Raw genomic sequence first — 24,851 nt, forward strand, 5'->3', positions numbered from 1 at the left:
AGATGTTGGTCTATTTTTAAACGCTTTATATTAGCTTCACTTGTATGTTTGTATGTTTGTAACCGACTTCTTTGGGCGTGAATTGGACCCACTTTAAACGGCTAGATTTCGTTCAAACTTTGTAGATTTATCGAGGACCGATGATATTACACTAATTTGATAAAATTATTAAATTTTTCAATTGCAAAATATTATTTTTGTTATTAATTTGTAGATAAGAAACTGAAGTTTACATAAATTATCCATAATATGTAATATTTTGTAGGTAGTTTTTCCCTGTGCGTAAAAGGAATAGAGAAGTCACAGGCCCAAGTGATTCGCAAGAGGCGACTAAAGGCATTTATCAGTGGGAGGCTTATTTGCACAGGATGCCGGATAAATTATAGGTACCACAACGACGCCTTTTTTTGAAGGGCGCCATTGGAAATGGGCAAGTGGAATTACTGGGCAAATGAGACTTAACATCTTATGTCGCAAAATGACGAGATAGAGAGAGTTTTCAAGAATCCTGAGCGGCACTGCATTGCAATTGGCAGGGCGTATCAATTACCATCAGCTGAACGTCCAACTCGTGTCGTACCTTATTTTACTTTTTATATCATCAGTTGTCACATGTTCTAGCTAAAAAACAGTTCTGAATATGGTAATTTAAAAAAAAACTAAATGTAAGGATGATAATATATGTTATACTACTATAAAAATGTTTACTCATATTTAAATTTATATTTATAGCAAAGTTTTATTATTATTGGCCTTCATCGTTTACGACACCCCAGAGAAGTGATTGAATGATGCAAAACGGCAAAATTATACATACAGAAAACTTGCTATAAACCTTTTAGCGTAAAATTCAAAAATATCAAACAATCTATAAGCATAGATATATCAATTATTAAAAGTCTACCAAGCAGGTAAGCAACAGAAAATCTTTTATATTCCGGTCACTAGCTCTTATTCCACACGGCAAAGTAAACGTGGGATTAAAATGTAATGTAAATGCTGAAGTGTATTGTTATAATCATATTATTATGACATCCAACATGAATAGGAATCACTGTTTTACATAGTCGTCGTGTATTTAAATAGAGATTATGTATAAAAAAAGTACATTTATTCGATACTTTATTTGCTTTATGTTTTCCTTTGATGTTTACAATGTTTTTTTTGTAATATTAGTTTTATTCTTCAATTTATTATGTTGAGAAGGTAACAGCTTTTTCAGCTAAGTTCTATACATATGTATAGAAAGTCATTGTTCGTAATAGTTAATTAGAAGATTAAACCCCAAATTCGTGCGCTTAGATCAAGGATTGGTCGCCGCTGCGCTCCAACTAGATACCGCAGGCGTAGTCGCAAAGTACGGCAACTAATACAACGCTCGAGTGGGCGTACCCGAGCCAGTCTCGAACAATAGGTGACGTTGACGTGCCAGTTGTTCTGTTAAACTTTGCTAAGTATTGAAACTAAAATGCCGGGCTGCGTAGTAAATCTTTGTAAAAATAATACTCCAAGAATCAAGAAAGACATTGGGATCACATATCATCAGTAAGTATTTTGTATTTTATTAATTTCAATGTAAAATAACACGAAGCGTATGTTACAAAATTTGAAAGATGCCATTGAGTGTCAAAATGCCACGCACACAAGCATCCAATAGTTGCCGTAATAAAAATGCTATTGTTTTTAGGTATATAGCTGTATCTAGTTGGAGCGTAGCTTTCTTGTAGCAATGCTTAATCTAAGTTCGTGCGCATATATCTGACAAGACAAATATGTCAAAAACAGGAATACTTTAGCAGAAAAAAACATGATAAAATTATATTATATCGCAATTTTATAGTATTGTATTTTTTTCTTGCAAAATAGTCCCTTATCGAAGATTCTACCTATCTTATGTTTAGTTAGGACGAATCGCATTTGTCATCTATGCAAATGTTTACTGTCTGATATGGGCATATTTGTTTTTATAATGAAATATGATTTTTGATAACAGTATTGTCAATAGTGATGTCCCCATAGCAGAATAGTGAATCCGCTTTTTAAAATCTTAGATTACAAAAAGTAACTTCGATATTTCTCCCTTCCAAATAGCAATTTCCAGTTTATTTTTATATAAGAGCGAGCAAACGGGCTAACAGCCGTTACCAATATACTATCTACAGATAGAGATAAATTACTACCTTCTACTGTCAGTAATTAGCAGTAATCTGAAGCTGTCCCAATATATATATATATAAGTCATTCTTATCGCCTTATATTGGGACGCGTGAATTACAATTTCCATACAAACTTTATATCTCTGGTAAGCTATACGTCGTCCCATTGACAGACAGCGTGCACGGATAAGGTGAGCGACCGTCGATAAGTTGATTGGGACAGAAAAGTCATCGAAAGTTACGAACTCCAGGTGAGTAACTCTCTTAGCTCCTTAGTATTTCTTCTATATCTTATCTAAATATATATAAATTACGTGACACGTTGTTTGTCCGCGATGGACTCCTAAAACAATGAACGGATTTTAATGGGGATTACTTCATGGAGTGCAGTTTGGTCCAACTTGAGAAATACGATAGTTTTTATTTCGATTTCGAACCCATAATTATTTTTATTTTCGTTTTTTTAATTAGTTTGTTTTGTATGGCCATATTTTCTATGAGAGAATTTAATGACACACGGTTTGACAGTTCCGCTGTGAAACAATTTCGTTAAAACAACAGGGAGCATTATTTACGAAATAATTCTTGATGTGTTGAAATATTATTGGCATATTCCTATAAAACAGTATTTTTATTATTATCTACAGAACAACGTCTGTCGGGTCAGCTAGTATATATATATATATATATATATATATATATATATATATAGTTATATATATATAGTTCTATATTATTCTATATTATTATAGTTATATATATATAGACCATTTTCATATATATATATAATGAAAATGGTCTTCGTTTGAGGCTCAATCACGCCTAAACCACTGAACGTATCGACATGAAACTACCACCATTCGATGCGAAATTTATCCTAGATGGTATGGCTACCTATATTTTATTGTATTTGTAATAAGATGAATAAAATTTTAATTCATTTCCTTTTAAAATTGACGGAACGGCTAGTTGAATATAAAACCACTAGCTAACACACACACATTCACAAATCAAATTCGGTCACGCATCACTACTAAGCTAGAGGTCTCGTATTCGAATCCCGGTAGGTGCAAGCATTTATATGTTGAATATGGATGTTTGTTTCCGAGTCATAGAAGTTTATATGTATTTATGTATGTTTATGTGTATCTTTATATGTATTTATGTATGTTTCAGTAAGTATATTATATTAAATATATCGTTGTAAATAATCTAATTTGGCCTGGCTGTCAATTAACGGCCTGTCAATTGTCTATGGTACGTACATACTACATAAACATAAAAGTTTTGAAGTTTTAATCAAATCGTTGTCTATTCTAGTAATAATATGAAATGCAACGTCCGGAGATCTCAACCAATAAAGGCAGACCCCGGCCGCATTGATGAAAGTAAAGGATATTAGAATATGAGAAGAAAACTAACGGTCACATTATGTTGGCTATTATAATAATTGTCTTTGCATCCGGGGCTTAATGAGTACCAAATGAGAGGGTGAATTAGATGCGACAATCGATTTGAATCCGTGAAGAAATTACCTCTTCCGCTGTGTAAATATAAAATATTTTTTTCTATTTGTCAAAGTCAACTAAAATCAAAGTCAAATAAACTTCAACTAGGCTTAAACTAAGCGATTTCGAATACTCAATACAAATATTTCTTTTAAGTTACTGAATTTACCATATGTTTATAAAAAGTTGAGCCCGTGAGAAGAACATACAAAAAACTCAACGGCCACTCTTTTCAATCAAATAGAGTATTTTACAACGGCTGTAATATACATAACAATTTAGTTTGTAAGGTGCTGCACCCAATATATGAGTCGTGTTTCAATAATATAAATTATTTCATAAAAAGTTATAAAGAATTTAATGTTTAAATATAAATTATCCTATATTGGATGCATGAACCTTTACAGATTGAACTCATTGTTTGTGTAAGAATGCTTCCTAAATATGATGGTCGTGATTACTGTTACTGTAATTGCATCCATAAAAAAATATAGTATACTAGCTGACCCAGCAAACGTTGTATTGCCGATATTAAAATCGCGATACAAAAGTAACTGTTGATCGTAGATGGGTGAAAGTTTGAAGTTGTATGTATTTTTAATGCTGACTCATAATCAAACAAATTTAAAAAAAATGCCAAAAAAATTAAAAAAAATAATTGGCGTGGATCACCCTTTTCATCAAACATTTAGGGGGATAAAAAATAGATGTTGTCCGATTCTTAGACCTACCCAATATGCACTCAACGTTTCAACTCACGTTTAACTACAAACACCGTGACATGAGAATTTTATATATTAGATTAGCAGCAAAAATACTATCTTTGTATTGAATAATACAAAGATAGTATTTTTGCTGCTTCACAGCGTCTATGCGGGCGACGTCGTGTGCATCAATGATAATAATGTAACCATTTTTTTTTCTTGGAAGAGGAGGACAAACAAATCACAGGAGCGTTGCCGGCCTTTAAGGAAGGTTTACACGCCTGCCGGTTAAATCTCTTAATTCAATATACCTATAAAGATCTATATATATATTTTCTATATTGATGAAATATTTAAATTGATTTGACAAATTAATGTCAAATAAACGCAACGACAATGAAAGTTTTATTGTGCATACAATTTGCACACAATTACGTAACTTTTCTAAATATGGCAACCCCGTACACAATCGATGGCACGCAATTTTCAGACCAATGCCAAAAGCAACTTCCATTAACGGATTTCGACTACTTATTTTGTATGCAGATCTTAAATCTATAAACTTAAAATTCTTAACGTTTCATCGAAGATTTTGTTAATAATATATCGCAAAGTACGCATATTGAATGCGTAATGATATTTAAAAATTATCAATATTCTTTGTATGTCTGCTATTGTTAATAGGTAATGTTAGGTATAAATTTTGGCAATAACATTTTTGAATAATGATTTAAGACATCCGCACAGTAACGACTACATCCGGTTATTATCGTGCATATTCAAATCAAATCAAATCAAAATCACTTTATTTATGAAGGTCACGGAAATGACACTAATGAATTTAAAAAAATTAATTTTCTATCAACATTTACGTTTTCATCGTTTTACAAATCATTTCAATTACAATATAATATGTTAAGTGACACAACAAAAATACTCAAACTTCAAATAGTCAATGCCTTACACGAGTAAGTCAAAAAAGTAAATGTAAATTAATACAAAAGAAAAGTTGTTGAGTACAGTAGTTGCATCATTCACACACACCGTTAATAAATAAAGGTATTTTGCGAGCATTTAGGCGATTATAAAAAATATATAATAAGTTTTAAGAATCTGAAGCAGTTTCTGGTTACATCCTGCCACCACAAGTAGCGCCCGTTCACGAACATTTTGCATGGGCTTGTTAGTTACATAAAGCATGTATTCGCACAGCGGATATAATATAAAAAATAAATAAATTACACTTTTATACCCACAAATAGGCAGGCATAACTTAATAATTTGTTATTTTAAATATGTAAAATAATAAACAAACTCCTAGTTTGCAAATATTGGTGTTGAACATGTTTTTAACTGTAAAGTATATCCTGTAGCTGGCGCCACAAGCAGCGAGTTGAACAAACATGGAACAACCAAGATACCACGCGTCGTTTCAACGGTTGGCCTATTTGGTATGACAACTTGGCGTATCGTAAGATACTTAGCTGCAAAATGTATGTTTTTTTTATGAAATGGACAGCATAATTATTAAAACAGTAAAAGCTTTCTTTAAACAAATCATATTGAATTGTTTTTAAAGGTAATAAAGCAATGTGACAAAATATTTGCGTTTAGAAAAATTACTTTGTTTTTTTCTTTCTATTTTTATTGAATTTTAAAAATAAAACTTACCCAAGACAATGTCCCTGGCTGAAACGACGCATACCATTGCCACAAAGGCAAATGTGACAGCGATTGGCATTTCGCGCCAAAATGCAATGGCGGCGAGCGTCATGTTTCACTCCGAAGCTCAACTCGTCTTACTGGGATCCATTAGCCTCTGAAACAATGAAATCAACTATTTAATTTATTTTCCTCTTTGAAGATACTTGAGCCTTGAGTTAAATAAATCCTGTGTAGAGGAATTTGTTACTAAAATAAATTTGCTGTGTTGTTTTTCATTCTTAGCAAAACGATTCAATTGTGTGATGCCATATAGAAACAAGACATTTAAGCGTAAATCCATAGAATATCATTAAAAATCTTAATATCTTAATATATTATATAAATAACGTGACACGTTGTTTGTTTGATGGACTCCTAAACTAATGAACGGATTTTAATGGGGATTACTTCATGGAGTGCAGTTTGGTCCAACTTGAGAGATAGGATATTTTTTATTTCGATTTGGGTCCCATAATTGTTATTATTTCCAATATTTGTTTTGTATGGACATATTTTCTATGAGAGAATTTAGTGACCCACGGTTTGACAGTTCTACTGTGAAACAATTTCATTACAGCAACAGGAGCATTTTTTATGAAATAATTCTTGATTTTTTGAAGAATTATTGGCCAATTCCGATGATACAGTATTTTTTTTATCTACAGAACAACGTCTGTCAGGCAGCTAGTAAATATATATATAAATCCAGTGTCCTGATTTTTGTTTCCAGTGAACTCCTAAACTTATGAACGGATTTTATTGGGGATTACTTCATAGAGTGCAGTTTAGTCCAACTCAAGAGATAGTTTTTAGGTCCGTTTCGTTTTAGTTCCCATAATTGTTATTATTTCCAATATTAGTTTTGTATGGACATATTTTCTATGAGAGAAACAATTTCAATATAACAACAGAGAGCATATTTTACGAAATAATTCTTGATGATATGCAATATTATTGTAAAATTCATAAAAAACAATATTTTATCAATTATGTACAGAACAACGTCTGTCGGGTCAGCTAGAATATAAATTTAGCTACTATCTATACTAATATATAAAGCTGCAGTGTTTGTTTGTTTGAACGCGCTCTGGTACTACTGGTCCGATTTGAATGATTCTTTCAGTGTTGGGTAGTCCATTTATCGAGGAAGGCTATAGACTTGTTTTTTTTTTCAAAAATTAGGGATCCGTAATAAAATTGCTATTTTTTAACACAAGGTGTAAAATCGAAAACCTATTTTTGCGTGCGCTGCAAAAACTATTGACAATTGAACAAAATGACGTACAGGCTATAATATAGGCAATATTTTATTACTTATAAAACTATCGCGTGAATTATACTTTATATGGCAAAACAACGTTTGCCGGGTCAGCTAGTAACGTAATAATATGTAGGTTTCCATGTTTAATTTTAATATTTATATTTCTTTTTTTATAATTTAGAGATCTTGGCTTATCTTTGCCTTTCCATAATACTAAAATTACTCTACTTAAAAATGTTTGTATGCTATAGTAAAATATTTATAGAGTTTTACGACATCTTCTGGGCCAAAACAAGAATCAGTTAATATAACTGGCGACAAATACATGATTTGCAACATTGTTACCCCTAACCACCTCACCAGATGTTGTTTTCTTAAAATAGTTTTCATATAACACTGCCTATAAAATCTATACATATAAATAAAATTGGAGTGTGTTTGTAATATTGAAATAATCGTTTTTTACAAATTTTCTCTGTCTGTCTGTTTGTTCCGGCTAATCTCTGAAATGGCTGGACCGATTTTTACGGGACTTTTATTGCCAGGTAGTTGATGAGTAATGATTATAGATTTTAACCAAAAGTAAGTGATTACGAAATCTTTACTTTCTCGTGTAGGACATCTTTTAACGCGATTAATTTCCCTTTCTTTAATGGAAAAGGAGGACAAACGAGCGTTCGGGACACCTGGTGTTAAGTGATCACTACCGCCCACATTCGTAACACCAAAGGAATCACAGGAGCGTTACCGGCCTTTAAGGAAGGTGTACGTGCTTTTTAAGATACCCATGTCGTATCGTTCCCTACCTTAGAATATATATTATTAAAAGCACTTACAAAAAAGAACATACAAGACAACTCACAATATGAAATACAAACTTGAGAAGCCGAAACTCTAAAAAGATGTGGAAATAAAAAAACAACAGGCCAGGTTTATTACTTTAGTGTCAATGACAGCTACGTCTTACACTCGCGATACGTATGTCACTTTGATGAAAATAGAGGTTATCTGTTCACCGCTATTTATTTTCGACGTGTCCACACCTGCCACAGTCTATCTAGACGTTTAAAATGTCTAAGGTCTCAAATAGTGACGAGCGCAATTGCGAAATGCGATGACGCTCAGAATGTTAGGTTCAATGAAGAATCCTGAGCGACACTGCATTGAAATGGGCAGACATTTTGTTTTATGAAAATAAGGAACGAGACGAGCAGGACGTTCAGCTGATGATAATTGATGAATACTACACATTACTTCCAGTGCCACTCAGGATTCTTGAAAAACCAAAAATTCTGAGCGGCACTACAATTACGCTCGTCACTTTGAGACATAAGATGTTAAGTTAATTTCTCTAGCTACGACACCTTTCGGACCAAAAACAATAATGCTTACACATTACTGCTTCACTGCAGAAATAGGCGCCGTTGAGGTACCCATAATCTAGCCGGCATCCATAGGATCCACTGGCACCGGTGCTGGTACATACCATCAGACTTACATGAAGCTAGGCTTGTCACTATCTTAAAAAAATTGTTGATATTTTTATTTTACAAATGAAATACAGCAAGTTTTGTCTACAAACTATAAATAATCTGAACTTGTTTATGTCTGAAACCAATTTGTTAATTCACGACGTTCATAAAAACCGTAATATACAACTATTATAAATTTTTTACCGGCGATGACCACAGCGTTTTAAAAATCAGCAAACTCTGCCTTATTACACTCACACACGGCCTACACTCGCCTGTATCGTTAAATGGGACAAATTTAAAAGTACGTGATGTTGTGAAGAAATTTTTAATGCATTTTGTGCATTTGGATAATTTTAGATATTAATTCAATCGGGGGCGGTGCGCCGCGCGTTCGTTGACTGTATTAAATTAAGCATTAAAATAAACATTCGTATAAAATGGCCGCCCGATGCGCATCTGTGGGGTTGGTTTTTTACTCTGTGACAATCAATTTGAGTCATTTGTCAGTCACATGTTGATCATTCTAATTTCATGGTAACTAATTCAAAATTCAAAAGATTAGAAGTGACAGCATTAGGGAAAAGACAAAACTGATAGATGCTCTTGAGTACACTGTAACACAAAAGTGACGCCCGGTCATGTGGAGATGTGGAGACAAAAGATGTACAATTGAAACTACACTTTGGGAAGAAACATCTGGCTAAAGAAAAAGAGGCCGCACAAGAAACAGATGGGTAGATGAAATAATAAAAATAGCAGGAAAAGAATGGAAAGGAAAAGCACAAAAGAGGGATACGTGGAGTAAGCTGGAGGAGGCCTATACCCAGAGTGGGGTTCCAATAACATAACTTTTATATTGTACGCGTAGTCCTAAGATAATATTATGTATTCGAAGATTGATGGAATCAGTAAAGGCTTATTATTATTATACAAATTTTCATGTTCAGGGCCATAGTTGTTTTTTATGGAATAGGAGGACAAACGAGCGTACGGGTCACTTGGTGTTAAGTGATCACCGCCGCCCACATTCTCTTGCAAAACCAGAGGAATCACAAGAGCGTTGCCGGCCTTTAAGGAAGGTGTACGCGCTTTTTTTGAAGGTACCCACATCCTATAGTCCCGGAAACACCGCACAAGGAAGCTCATTCCACAGCTTTTTGTAACACGTGGAAGAAAGCTCCTTGAAAACCGCACTGTGGAGGACTGCCACACATACAGATGGTGGGAAAAGAAACAGGTTAAACAGCTCTTCGGAACACTCCCCGTGATAAATGCGGTAGAAGACAGACAATGAAGCAACGTCTCTACGCAACGTTATCGATAGTTGTCCTATGATTAAGTAATAAAGTTTGTTAAGGCGATATTAAAAAAATCAATTGTACTACACTGCACCGTTATCTCTGTACTTCGATGGGACGTTAAGATCGCCCGCGTACTCCTTTAAAACCCTCGCACTCGTCCTGTTGCGTCAGTACGGTTTGCAGTTTCATTAGCGTTACATGTCGTGATATTTTTATGCAATCACTGCTTTATTTTTGACGTTTTCATTATTACGTTTTGACTTTTGTAGTTTCTGTTCAAAGAGGATGTAAATACTTCGTAATAAGAGACGGGACTGCCTAAGTAAAAATAGACATTTAAGTTTGAAATTGTAGTGATTACAGTATCGCGAAAGGCGACGAAATATAATCCGGCTAAGTTTGAAAGCGAACAGTTGCTTAAAACGTAGTGGATTTCGCCTATCTACGTTTTTCTACAAGATTTTAGCCGTCATCTGACAATCTATCAATGACTGTACGTTAAACAGTAGTAGTTCAAGGGCAGTAGGCCTTATTTACAACAAGGTATATGCATTTATTAAATATATTCGTTTTATTAAATAGTAGTAGGTTATTTAAGAGTAAAACAATTTCAAACGAATTTTCAATTGAGTACAATTTAAAAGAATAAAGAAAAGATAGTATTGTTGAGATAAAATTCCTGAGGAGCACAGACACTAGAAAGAAGCATATCAATGCTTTTTTTTACTTACCACGTGCCTAAGACGCATATATCATGATGTTGAAGGGTTAACCTGTAAATAAAATGCTGTAACGCATTTGAGGGTTGGGTTACTTTTTTATTGTTATGCTACAGATTCAAAAATAGAACTTTCAACGATCTGTTTTCAGTTGATTTATTTTTGAACTGTCGCTGTTAATCTGTGGTATTAATAAATGACGTTTAGATAATTGACTGCCCTTATCAAGAATATTTATATAAATTGATGGAAATAGTATTCCTTTGTGATACTACTAACAAAAAGAAAATATAGGTATTATGATATAAATAAGATTAGTTTGCGGTGTAACTATCGCATTTATGTTATAGATAGACACTCTTTTGCATATTCAAATTAAAATTCAAATATTTTTATTTAAAATAGGATGTGATATCACTTATTGAAAGTCAAAAACCACCACCCGTTCCAAAACGAATGCCTCAGACCTGAGGGGGCTGTTTTTCATTGAAAATTGGTTTACAAAGTAATATCGTACAATTTAGCTTATTATTTAATAGACTGAGGGCGGTCGCTCCACTCCCAATCCGTGGTATCATTAAGAAAGTCATTTATGTTATAGTAAACTTTACCACGCAAAACGTTTTTTAACAATTCCTTTGAATATCGTAATACTTTTGTTTTGAAACCAAATAGACATAAAAATATAAATTGACGATAAGATTAAATATTATAGTAAAACTTTGTAAAAATAATACTACAAGAAATAAGAAAGATACTGGGATCACATACCATCAGTAAGCATTTTGTATTTTATTAATTTCAATGTAAAATAACACGAAGCGTATGTTACAAAATTTGAAAGATGCCATTGAGTGTCAAGATGCCACGCACACAAGCATCTAATAGTTGCCGTTATAAAAAAAACTATTGTTCTTAGATAGTGCGGTATCAAGACCAATCCATAATCTAAGATGTTCATATTGTTATTACTTATAAGATTTCTGTAAACTTTTCGAACGAAATAAATCTATTTTATTATTATTATTACTTCCCAGTACTAGTTCATACTTGTAACGACTACCACTTCTAAAAATAATCACAAACTTCAACTACAAAGAACTCTAGTCTATATATATATTTGAATAATACTAACTCTAAGTTTTCCAACGTATGCAGCTTTTATTGGTTTTTATTGTGTGCATAAGCAATACACTGGTGTAAGTTAAATAAACAATAATTATATAACAAAGTCCCTGTGTTCCGACGCCACGAACCAGATGGCGTGCGCGTCTGTTTTTTATGAATATTAGTAAACCATCCTTATTCATTTCAGAGGGTGTCCGTTATTTGACGGGCTTACCTTTTGTTGATCCCTACTATTAATATATATATCTATAATGAAAATGGTCTTTGTTTGAGGCTCAATCACGCCTAAGCCACTGATTGTATCGACATGAAACTACCACCATTCGATGCGAAATTTATCCTAGATAGTTTATGGCTACTTATTTTTTAATTGTATTTGTAGTAAAATGAATAAATTTAATTTATTTCCTTTTTAAATTTGCCCAGCGAAGCGGGCGGGAACGGCTAGTAATATTATGTGTATAAGTTTGTCTGTTACGTATTCACGCCGGAGCTACTGAAACAGTTTTGATAAAATTTGGTACAGCGATAGACTAGAGATTATGCTATTTAGGAATAAAAGGCATGAAGGCTTTCCCATGTTTGAATTTGGTGGCAGTAAATAAATCAGACAGACCTTCGGAAGACGGTTATATATATTATTCGGACTGTATTTTATTCTTCTTCTCCAGTATCTTACAACTTACAAATATGAAAGTTAGTATGAGTTGCCAGAATAGCTCGTTCAAATTTAGTGCAGAGATACACGATATACGTATCCCATCGGATATATATTTTTTTTTCACATAAAATAAAAATTTCCACGCCAAACGAAACTGTGGGAAACGAGTAGTTTATATATATCTCTAATAACTATTGGTTACTATCAAACGAGTGAATAATAAAATCTATGTAACATCCCATTTATATATATACAATAATTATTTAAATCTGAAGTAATTGATACTCAATGTGGCGATATATTTATTTAAATGCAATAAAACCAATCATCTTCAAACCGCAAACCACAAAACTACAGTAGCAATAATGTAACCACAGCATTTACATAACTTATGTATATATTTATTGCTTTACAAGAACACTAAATGATACATACTTATCTATCAAAACAGTGACAATAACCGAGTTTTTGAAGTGAAAACTTCTTTAGCGGCGTTGATCACTTTTCTTGGGATGGGTATAAAATGTTAAACTCGCGTCAGGACACGTGACCTGATCGAAAATTCGTAACACAGTCGTTGAAATTATACATCAAATTTAATTTTTCGGAAAGAAAAATTGTTTAATGTCAAATAATAGTAACAGTTCTGAAAGTCTTAAATTATTTAATTGTTATTTTTGTACGATAGTGCAATTAATGAATATTGTATTCAAACACAAAAATGCTAGTACTTTTATACTGATAAATAAAGCAATTCTTCCGAAATTATTCCCCCTACGTTCATATTCATGTTTTCACTTTCGGCGGCAACCCGATTTTTTATTATAAGTTTGACGATGAACATTTTAATAACTCCAAATTATACATTTGATTATTTTCATTTAGTATTTAAAGCGCTTTAAGTCCGACTTCGTAACCTCAGCATTTTTTTAATCGTACTCAAGGACTTCAGACTTGAGCTACGCATTTTAAATCCTCATTATTATTTTAATTTACTTTATGATTAGAAACGTAAAATGTAAAATAAAACGTATTTTTAAAAGCCTTATTACAATTCCTAGCACCATTTCATTTCAACTAAATAAAGACCGGAACTCGATAGCTAATCCGTTTAACAGTCAACACCATAGACAATCGTATAAACTGTAAAACAATCAGGCTAACAATCAAGTAATCCGCGAACGTTTCACATTTAGCACGGGCACGGGCACGGGGCACGGGCGTGTATCGGTGAATTCTAAAACATCCTGTAGAGCGACGCACGTGCTAACTTCCTGCTTACCTAGAGCTACAAACAATGTTAACTTTAGTTTTCGCTTCGGAACTATTGCGTTCATATTTCTGTGCTTCGAATTTTGATTTTATCTTCATCGTTATTGTTTTTTGAAGTTATACTTCTTTAGGCATGTTATGAAAAAATGATGAGAGTGAAATTTTAAGATGAGCGCGCGATGAGAGTTTCTAAAATTTACTGACGTTTGCGACATCCGTTATTTGTTTTTAGTTTTTTCGTCCATTATTAGGATAGGCAAAGGGTTCAAGCCCGTACTGCCTTATTCGATTATAATTAATTATCATAGCCATCGTTACAAGATTTTGCAATATTGTTCTTTCTTCAAACGTAGAATAGGACGAGGAATAAATAATTTTAAGGATTTTTGCCTTGTTAGGCCTTAGAAGTATAACTTCTTACGTGAATACATAGGTACATACACACTTTTTTTTATAAGTATAAGAATAATTTATTTAATTCAATATTTTTACATATGCATTGTCAAATTACAATAAGTTTAAATATTTTACAAGCTTATATGTATGTTGAATGGCTTCGAATTCTTTAGAGGATATATTATTGTTTGAATTCTAATACTTTACCAACAGTTAAGAAAAAAAGGTTGAACTCCGGGAGTTCCGGAAGACATGAAAACTTGAACATTAACGATGTGCATTTTTAATATTTTAAAATGGCTACGTAATAATTTCACCCGAATTGTTTTACTTATTAGTTATAAAAGTACTATCATTTATGCGGTTAAGTACAATATAAATTTATTTCGCTATTGTACACATAAATGACAAATTATATTGCATAACTTAAAAAACAATAATTCTTTTACACTAAAAAGTTTATCTCTCAGAAAGATCATCTTTCATCCATAATTTCAATGACTGTCTTACGAAATTTCGATCAGGCCACGTGTCCTGACGTGAGGTTAACATTTTATACCCATCCCAAGAATAGTGCTCAACGCCTCTAAAGAAGTTTTCAATTCAAAAATTACAGAAATATAGCATATTTTGTGTAATTATCAGATATTTTTTTTAAAAGATGACCTGAGGATACTTAGAACAGGCCAAAGAATCTATACGCGTTAAATATATTTTTTATACATTTTTTTACGTTATGTATGTTTGTATATGTAAGCTCAGTTTAATATAGTGGGTATGACTAGTTTGAGGAAAGATAAATTGTCAAAAATAATACTGAATGCATGAATCGCTTACGAAGCAAAATCCACAAAGAGTTAAAACTGGTGTAGCAAGAGAAAAATATTTATCATATTTCAATAATAATACGAACTAGCTAATAAGAAAATGCAAATTTAAAAGGTATTTATTTTTAGCATCTGTTTTTTAAATTTCCAAAGTGAAGAAAAGTCTTAGTTTTTTTAAATGCATCATAAAAAATAAAATGTCCAAAAAAAATAAGTTAATCTCTATTTTGAGCACTTACACTAACAAAAAGTGACATACAAATCGCGAGTTTAAGACGTAGTAGGTTACGCACACTAAAGTACATATTGTGTTCATAAGAAAATTCCTTTGCACAGTCTTCCATTGAACAGATAAATTCATCAAAGTCCCTGTTATAAATCCATGTAATTACCACGTAAAGCTACCGCTAATTCAATCAGTTTCACCAATCTGTAAATAATATGTTACAATTGTAATGCTCACCGATGCAGACCGCTATGTAAACAAACTAGCTACGAGGAACGTACATTTCGATAAATTCTTTGAATCTCAATGTTGCATTCAGTAAACGTGCGGGGAATGTGGATTAAATTTTTCCGCGATTAAGGTTTTGAGTTATATACGAAACTTGATAATGCCTTTGCGCTTGTTTTGGAATATATAAGTTTACAAGCTGATCCGACAGACATTGTTCTGTACATAATCTATATATATAAAAATGAATTGCTGTTCGTTAGTCTCGCTAAAACTCGAGAACGGCTGCACCGATTTGGCTAATTTTGGTCTTGAATTATTCGTGGAAGCCCAGAGAAGTTTTAAAAGGTGTAAATAGGAAAATGCTGCTAAATTAAATAAAACACCAAATTTGTTTTTTCTTTGATGTGTCCCGCGTCGATCAGAAATCAAAATGAAAGAATAGTTTAAAATGAATAACTAATTAGAATCTTTATATCTTTCTAACTTTCTCAGGAGGTAAGAAACAAACTTAATTTTAGCTATAGTATGGTTGGTAGATTTTATGCAGGATTTAATATTTGGTAGGTCTGACAATCGATCATCTTTTTTTCAAAAAATTTAATCCTTGTTTTTTTTCTTATATGGCAATACAACGTTTGCTGGGTCAGCTAGTAATAAATAAAATACTGTTTCTTGTGACTTTGTCAATAATATCTCATAATATCAAGAATTATTTCGTAAAATATGTTTCCTGTTGTTGCAATTGCATTGAATTAGGCGTTACTTTGCGGAAATCCATAATTATACAAATGATTTAAGTTTTCTTTAGTGTTAATTGACTGCTGCTTTGCAGTCTCGTGCCAGATTTTGGCGAGACAACACGTCCTGAGGATGCCTCGTGTAGAGGCGAAACACGTGTCGAATTGTTTTAAAAACAAATTTGGCGGAATTAACACTAAAGAAAACTTAAATCAATTGTATGGCTAGAAGTACATTTTATCAACAAAAAAATTCAATTAAAGTTTCGCTGGCATCTGGTGAAAAGTTACGTTTTATCTATAATGTTGACTCCACACTCCGGGATTGTTGGATTTTGAAACTTGAAAGATGTGGTTGTATAGACGCATGCTCAAAATTTTATGGACCTTATCACAGCCGTAAAGAGAAGGAAACCTGCGTATTATGGCCACATCTACATAAACAACATATATGATTTACTCAGGAGGATTATTGTGATGAAAATCGAGGGAAGCAAATAGGCCGAGAAGATTAAATCCTGGATGGGAATTCAGACAGCTAACGAGCTGATAAGAGAAGCTGATGATCAGGGGCTTGCATTGGTTTGCTTGCAAGGTAGGCGCAAGTACCTAATAATATATATACAAATGATTTGAGTTTTCTTTAGTATTAAGTCTGCCAATATTTGTCTTTAAACAATTCGACACGTGTTTCGCCTCTACACGAGGCATCCTCAGGACGTGTTGTCTCGCCAAAATAGGGCACGAGACTGAAATCATTTGTATAATTATGGATTTGCGCAAAGTAACGCCTTCTTCAATATTTTTTTTTAATAATATGTAAGCAAGAAATTTTGGTATTGCACACATAACTTACTGGGTGAGTGTTCCATAAAAATTTGGTTATAGAATAATTTAACTAAATTATTATCTTTCACACAGTGGCATATTTTATGAAAATACGGGACGAGACGAGCAAGGCGTTCAGCTGATGGTAATTGATACGTCCTGCCCATTACAATGCCGTGCCGCAATACTGAGCAGCACTACCATTGCGCTCGTCACCTTGAGATATAAGATGTTAAGTCTCATTTGCCCAGTAATTTCACTCGCTACGGCGCCCTTCAGACTGAAACACAGTAACGTTTACACATTACTGCTTCATGGCAGAAAAAGGCGCATATATTAATTTGGGTTCTTATTAGGGTAGGCATTGCCTAATTGCCTATATGGAACGCACGCACCTGCTGATGATTCAGAAGGGAATAGAGAAATTATCTCCTGCATCCCTTAGGGCGAAATGGTACCAGAATTTAACTAACGTTATTATTATTTCAATTAACGTAACTTGTTCATATGTGAATCAGTTGGAATGAACAAAAAATGTTATGGGAATATTGCAATAAATCTAGTGAGACATTTTAGCCGTTTCCAAAATTATTGAGCAAACAAACTGACTAAAATTCTATACAATGTGTATATTTCTTTTTTTTACTTTTATAATAATTATACACTGCACGGATAATATTTTAAATGTATTTCACTTAATTCAAGCGACTTGCATTGACACTCTGTCTCATTCTCATGTCTAAGTTACGTCAGTTGGTGCTGGGACTGCTGCTTCGACTGTCGAAGACAGTAAGTGTCGTAAATATGTCGGTCTCAATGAGTCTTACATCATTGTACCGTTTGGTGTCGAGACACTTGGCCCGTGGGGCCCAGAGGCACGGAGAATGCACAAAGTACTACCTTCTTGCCTCAATAAAGCTACTGGAAACCCAAGCGCTAGCAGCTATTTCGGTCAACTGATCAGCCTAGCTTTCCAACGTGGAAATGCTGCCAGTATTCTTGGTACGCTTCCACGTAGTGATAGTTTTAATTTTATTTAATCATAGTATTGTAAATATAGTTATAAGATTTGTTTCGTTTGAATAAATATGTATGTTTGATAATTGTTATCTAATAATGTTGTTTATTTAATAACAGCATCTACATAACTATAAACTACATTATATGTACGCTATATACAATATATATATATGTAATTTAGGACGACGTCGGCCAAAACTTGAACGCAATACGCTATTTTCGTATATTGTATACACAATGGTGCGTTTACACTTGCTGGAAAGTAACCAACAACTATCACAAGGTACAAAACACGAAATCAAACATACGTGAAACTCACTTTAATCTTATAACAATTACTATTAATATATACTATTTCGTAATGTATTCGCTGTTGATATTGATGCTGATATCAGATTGGTAGAGACCATGGAAGACTTAAGCCATATGCTCGATGGCCTCAATACATCTCAAGGAGTAGGTCTCAAAATGAACATGGACAAGACGAAGATAATGTAAAATGTCCATGTCGCACCTGTTTCCGTAATAATTGGGAACTGTCCTCTAGAAATGGTTTACGAGTATGTCTACCTCGGACAAACAATCCAGTTAGGCAGGTCCAATTTCGCGAAAGTGGTCATTTGTCGAATCCAACTCGGGAGGGCAGCGTTCGGGAAGCTCCGTAAAATTTTCTCGTCCTAAATACCGCAGTATCTGAAGACGAAGGTTTACAACCGGTGTATGTTGCCAGTGATGAACTACGGCACGCAACCGTGGTCGCTAACTATGGGCCTGATGAGAAAGCTCATTGTCACTCAGAGGGCAATGGAGAGGGCTATGCGGTGAGTAGAAGAACCAAAGTCACCGTCATATCCCAAATGAGAATATAATAATTTTGAGTTTGAACCAAAATCTCTATAATAATTATTTTCAAATATGACTTCCATTGTTTAACCATTTTTATTTTGTGCTTCGATATAACTAACATCAACTTTGAAATTCCAAAAGCAATAATAATAATAATAATCATGAGCAGCGTAAAAGTGTTTTTCTTGGCTTTATGTAATCTTTGTCTTAAGCTGATAAACTTAGTCATAACAGTAAAGCCATTCTATAATTTATTTTATGAACCCACGAGTCACTAGAACATTAACTGGCACGGCGTGTAAGCGCGCCTCAATTTACAACTGCTGTTTTCAATCCATCGAAGAGATCTGCGAAATTGTATCCCAAATAATACTGTGGAAAGTTATTTCCTGATAACGGCTTAGTAAATTTAGATTTTACGCTACATCTAACGTAAACCATTTGTAATTTAAAGAAAATCGGACATATCAAGGTATAGTTCAAATCGGGAGAAGGTTATTCGGCCAGCTCAAATCCATGCCACTTTATTCATTTAAGTCAGAGGGATGACACTGATATGAGAAGAAGTGGGGAGTAATTATATGCCTCGCTTTTAATACAACATTTGCAGCTTGAATATTATAATTTACCACAAAAATGCTAGTACTTGTTATTCTGATAAATAAAGCAATTCGTGCCAAATTATTCGCTTATAATTTCAAAATATCCAAAAATGCACAACGGTAATATTGAAGATTTCATTTCTGCCGGCATTCCTGGAGCGCAACCCGTTTTTTTATTAATTATAAATGTATGTAGATAATACACTAATCGTAATAACCATAAAAACGTTTGGACTTCAATCAAAAATAAGTATCTGTAACTATAATATTCATCGACGCGTAAAATGTAACTATTTGATAAAAGGTAATAAACATTGAAACCATTAAATTGCCCTCATTTTATTCCCCTAGTTGTCCATATCCAAAATTTCACATATTTATTACTATTCAAAATATCACAGATTTCCCATAAATACATCCGGATCATTAAAAGCTATTATGAAACTATTAAATCGTTGTTATGTGTGATTCCCCTATATCGTCCATTGTCCGAATCATTACATGGCATTGATAGTGATGAGTGATTTATTTAGTATATCGTTACGATGAAACACTCACTCTTTCCGTGCTTAATTATTAACCTACATATAACTTGCTCTGTGCTATTTTGCCCTGTGCTTACCGGGCGGGGCATAAAAATAATAAGGAAGTCCCAGGCACAAGGGTATCGTAAGAGGCGATTAAGGGCATTTACCAGTGGGAGGCTTCTTTGCACAAGATGGCGGCTAGATTATGAGTACCACAACGGCTACTTTTTCTGCCATGAAGATGTAATGTGTAAGCATTATTGTGTTTTGTTCTCAAGGGCGCTGTACCTAGTGAAATTACTGGGCAAATGAAACTTAACATCTTATGTCTCGAGGTGATCGGCACAATTCACAACTCAGAACTTTTGGGTTTTTCAAGAATCCTGAGCGGCACTGCATTGTAATGGGCTGGGTGTATCAATTGCCATCAGCTGAACTTCATGCTCGTCTCGTCCCTTATTGTCATAAAAAAACTGAGCTTTGTGACAATATAATATTTTTAATAAATTACTATCAACACGAGCATTTCCTATTCGAATTAAATTTACATTATATTATACATTCTTATTTGGAACTTTTTCATGTTGCATTATTTACTCCAAAAACAATATTTAAAGCTAATAAGAAGAACAACTGCTAATTAAATAAACTACTGGTTTGGACTATAAAAAAAAATATAAAAAACACAATCAGCAGATCCCATTTATTTTAGATAGATTTTAAAATAGGACATTTTTTGTTATAATATCTTCAATTAAAGTAGAATCATCATTGACGATATAATATATATAATAATATATTTAGCTGAGCCTAAAAGAAACAAAACTATTGAAATACCTGGCGATGGCCCAAATTAGAATTCCAATTACCCAATATATACATTCACAATCTATTCTAACGAGCATAAAATATAATAAATGTCAGTTTTATCGATATGATCAGCGACCGCGCCTCACTAGTAACTCTTAGCGAATTCTTCATACAACTCGACCGTTACAGATGCTACGAGCTGTTACGTGGTACGAATTTATAATTCATATGAATTTTTTGTAAGAATTATACTTTGTTTATTTTATTTATTAAAATTTATATCTGAACGTGATGGTGTATGCCACGACACGATTTGATTAAATTAAAGCATATCACACCATTAAATACTATTTTAACGCTTGTAAAATTTATTTGTTTTTGCATTGTTTCATCATCATCAGCCGGAAGACGTCCACTGCTGGAGAAAGGCCTTCCCCAAAGATTTCCAAAACGATCGGTCCTGCGCTGCCCTCATTCAACATATTCCGGCGATCACAATAGTTACAGTAATAAATAATTATTCTGATTTCCAAAACAAACCTACCAACACTGCGTCTTCTGGCACGTGGTCACCATTCGAGTACTTTACTGCCCCAACGGCCATCTGTCTGTCGAATTATTTGCATTGGTTGTTTGGTATAAATTACCATTTTTTTTTTGTTTTTTATTACCCTAACGTGTTGCAGAGGGTACCTATTCCATTTAACGTTAAAATAGTGTTGCTACACGAATACGAGTTGGAGAAGTTGACCAACTTAAATCACTTCCAGATCTTTATAAACCGCCGCCATCACCGTATTCTAGGAATTTACTGCACCATGTAAATCTTAAGCGTAGATCTATGGAAAGACTGCAATGAGATACCGATTGATAATGAAATAGGATTGGCTACACAGACATATAGCTACCACGGTATACTATCGTGTATACCTCGGGGCTTGCACTCCGTGTCACCTTACATAACAGTGAAGCACCAAGACAAGCCGGTAAACGTGTACAACATAGCCCCACGCACACACTTATACTAATACAAGCCGATCTGCCGCCATTATGAGATTTGCCATCGTCTGTGACAGATCAGTTTGCGTCGCAATAAAATAATTTTAAAATGCTGTTGTGCTTTGTGAAAAAGTGTAAAAATAGTACTAAAAAGTATTTGTAGCCATATATGATTATTTAAGGGAGAAAAAAGTGTAACTGGTATCTCCCGTATACGCACACATACTAGCATAAAGGTGCTTCACTTGTTAATATCACGGCGCGGAGTCCTTCTTTTTTTACTCGTCCGTGATAGCTACATGGCAAGCGCTGGTTTGCAAGCCCCGAGGTTTATGGAAATGTAGTCGCCCTAAGGACACCTGGGGATAAGCGACAGTATATTTGAGTGTGAGAATCAATGCGTCTTCTTATAAAGTAATGCTGTAGTCATAAGAACACAATTCATCTTCAAACATCTTTTAATAGAATATAACAATCGATGGTCAGCGAGGAAAACGAGCATTCTTGGTATTAGATGACGCAAACTGTTTGAAGTGAGTTAAAAATGATACCAAACACAAGATCTGTTTCAACGGCGTTGTATTTCGGTAACTGAAGGTCAGGAAATCCGTGGCTGGACTGGTAATGTTTACTAAATGTTAGATTTTACGGAAATTTTAATAATAAGTTTGACTAGCGTTAATACATTCAAAATCGATTTAAAGAGCGTGGCTTAACCCTTTCACTTCAAGAAGAGATAGCACAGTACAAAACCGTCCAAAACCAATTTACATTTATGAAACTGAGGGTTGTGTCGAATCCCGCATCGTTCATAAATTAAATTTTTATCCTTTATCCCAGAACTGAGGAATATCACTTAAAATAACAAAAATTATGTACTAAAACCAAGGTGAAACGGTACAAATATAATAAGGGCAAAAATCTACTTTGGCGATTTTTTCCTATCAAGACAATTTAAATTGGTCATATTTTTGACTTTGGTTCTTGTAATATTTTCAACAATATAGTCAAAATCCTATATTTGAAAAACAGACTTGTCGGTATCCCACGTGACGAGAAATAGATTATAAAATATTATTTTGTTAGAGGTAGACCCTTAACATGCATAAATGCGTACGAGATTTAAACACCTGGGTAAAAGCTTTTATTTTGGGTGCGTGGACTAAGTTCTCATTCCACTCTTATTGAATCTATTGTATATATCTTTCGTCGTTGTAACCCAGACTAGTAGTATTCATATTGTCTCCACCGTAAACTGTCCATAAAGATCAGACCGAGAATACTCCACTGCGATGTCTGGCCAGTAGTGCTATACGGTTGCGAGGCTTGGACTTTGAAAACTGACACCCAGAAACGTCTCGAAGCCTTTGAGATGTGGTGTTACCGCAGAATGATCCTTATCAGCTGAACACAGAAAGTCTCCAACGTGAGACTAATGCAGCGCGTCTCCAGAAGCCAGGAAATTACTGCAAAGTGTCAAGAAAAGTAATTTTGAATTGTTGGGCCACGTCTTGATACACGAGAGATACCAACTTCCCCAACTTACAATGATGGCCAAAGTAGAGGGCAAACGACACGCTGGAAGAAGAAAAAAGTCCTGGTTGTTAAACATCCGGGAATGGGTGAAGCTCGCCAACCTAGAAATACTATATCGCTTGGCGCAAGACAGCAAAAAATTCGCTGAGCTGACGGCCAACTTCCAATTGTGGAAAGGCACAGGACGAAGTATCCTTATACATATATTTATATTCGCAATGCAAACAACTCAATCAACCAACAGAGGTGAGCAGGCACGTGGTACTTAATGCTCATTAATCACGAAACTATCATTGTTTGGCATTGATTAATAATAATCGCCCTCTGTACATATTAGATTAAGTCGGGCAAATCCAAACTGAATCTTTTTGCTGTAAACAAGTTTGTTTATCCAAACGTTGTATGTTTTATTGAGTGTAAAATTCGCCATGATTTGTCGGTTTGATCGAGTCTCTTGCCAGGGTTTTGTAAGTTCACATCTCCTGGGGATGCCTCGTATTGAAGCCAAGCACGTGTCAAATGGATTAAACAAATCTTGGCGGAATTTAAACTTAAGAAAACTACAATATACATACTTAAACATACATAATATAAACATCCATGACTCGGAAACAAACATCCATATAATTATAGGTATAATTCTTCTGTACGTGTGTTGACAGTGAACTCCTCCTAAAAAGATGGGCCGATTTGAATGATTTTTTTTGTGTGTGTAGAAGTGGATTAGAGGATGGTTTAGATTTACAATTGAACTACTTCCAAAACGGCTGGACCTATTTTTAAATTTAAGACGTGTGTACAGGACAACGTCTGTAGGGTCCGCTTGTTCATTATATAAATGTTTGCACCTACCGGAATTCGATCCCGGGACCTCTTGCTCAGTAGATAGGGTCACCAACCATTACTATATGAGACTACAAATTGCATCAGTTATAGACTGAGAGATGTTGGTATATAATTCCAATAACAACCACGCAAGTTCTGATTTTATTTACACATCCATTTAGTGTTTACCGGAACAATACTTCATAAACTGCAAGCCGGATATTAAATATTTGGCAACATTAACAACAACATCCTCTTCTCGAAACAATGAGCGGGAATTAGGCTAATAAACAGCTTTCTTCAAACCAGACAGACTAAATAGGTTATGAGCTGCAATGATTAAGTACGCCAACGCTCCTAGACGCCATCTTGATTTAAACGTCAGATATATTAAAGTGAATATTCAAATTAATCGTGTTTTTGACGCCTACAACAGCATATATTTATATTATCATGATTGGGGTAGCAATATTTTATTGATTAGTTTATACATTATATTTATTATTTTTTTTTATTATAAAAAGTGACAACTGACAAGACGAAGGCACGCCA

General features: G+C 33.9%; 1 protein-coding gene across 2 annotated transcripts in view; it reads right to left on the bottom strand.

Annotated features, from left to right (window-relative positions):
* LOC126971707 (fibroblast growth factor receptor homolog 1-like) overlaps positions 1 to 24,851 on the bottom strand; it is a 113,434-nt gene that overhangs the window by 64,123 nt on the left and 24,460 nt on the right. For both annotated transcript variants that reach the window (XM_050818108.1, XM_050818109.1), the window contains exon 2: positions 6,040 to 6,187. In XM_050818108.1, the coding sequence (XP_050674065.1) occupies positions 6,040 to 6,142 (103 nt within the window). In that variant the 5' untranslated portion in view covers positions 6,143 to 6,187. The remainder of the gene's footprint in view (positions 1 to 6,039; positions 6,188 to 24,851) is intronic.

This window comes from Leptidea sinapis, chromosome 2, assembly GCF_905404315.1.
Source record: "Leptidea sinapis chromosome 2, ilLepSina1.1, whole genome shotgun sequence".
Lineage (NCBI taxonomy): Eukaryota > Metazoa > Arthropoda > Insecta > Lepidoptera > Pieridae > Leptidea > Leptidea sinapis.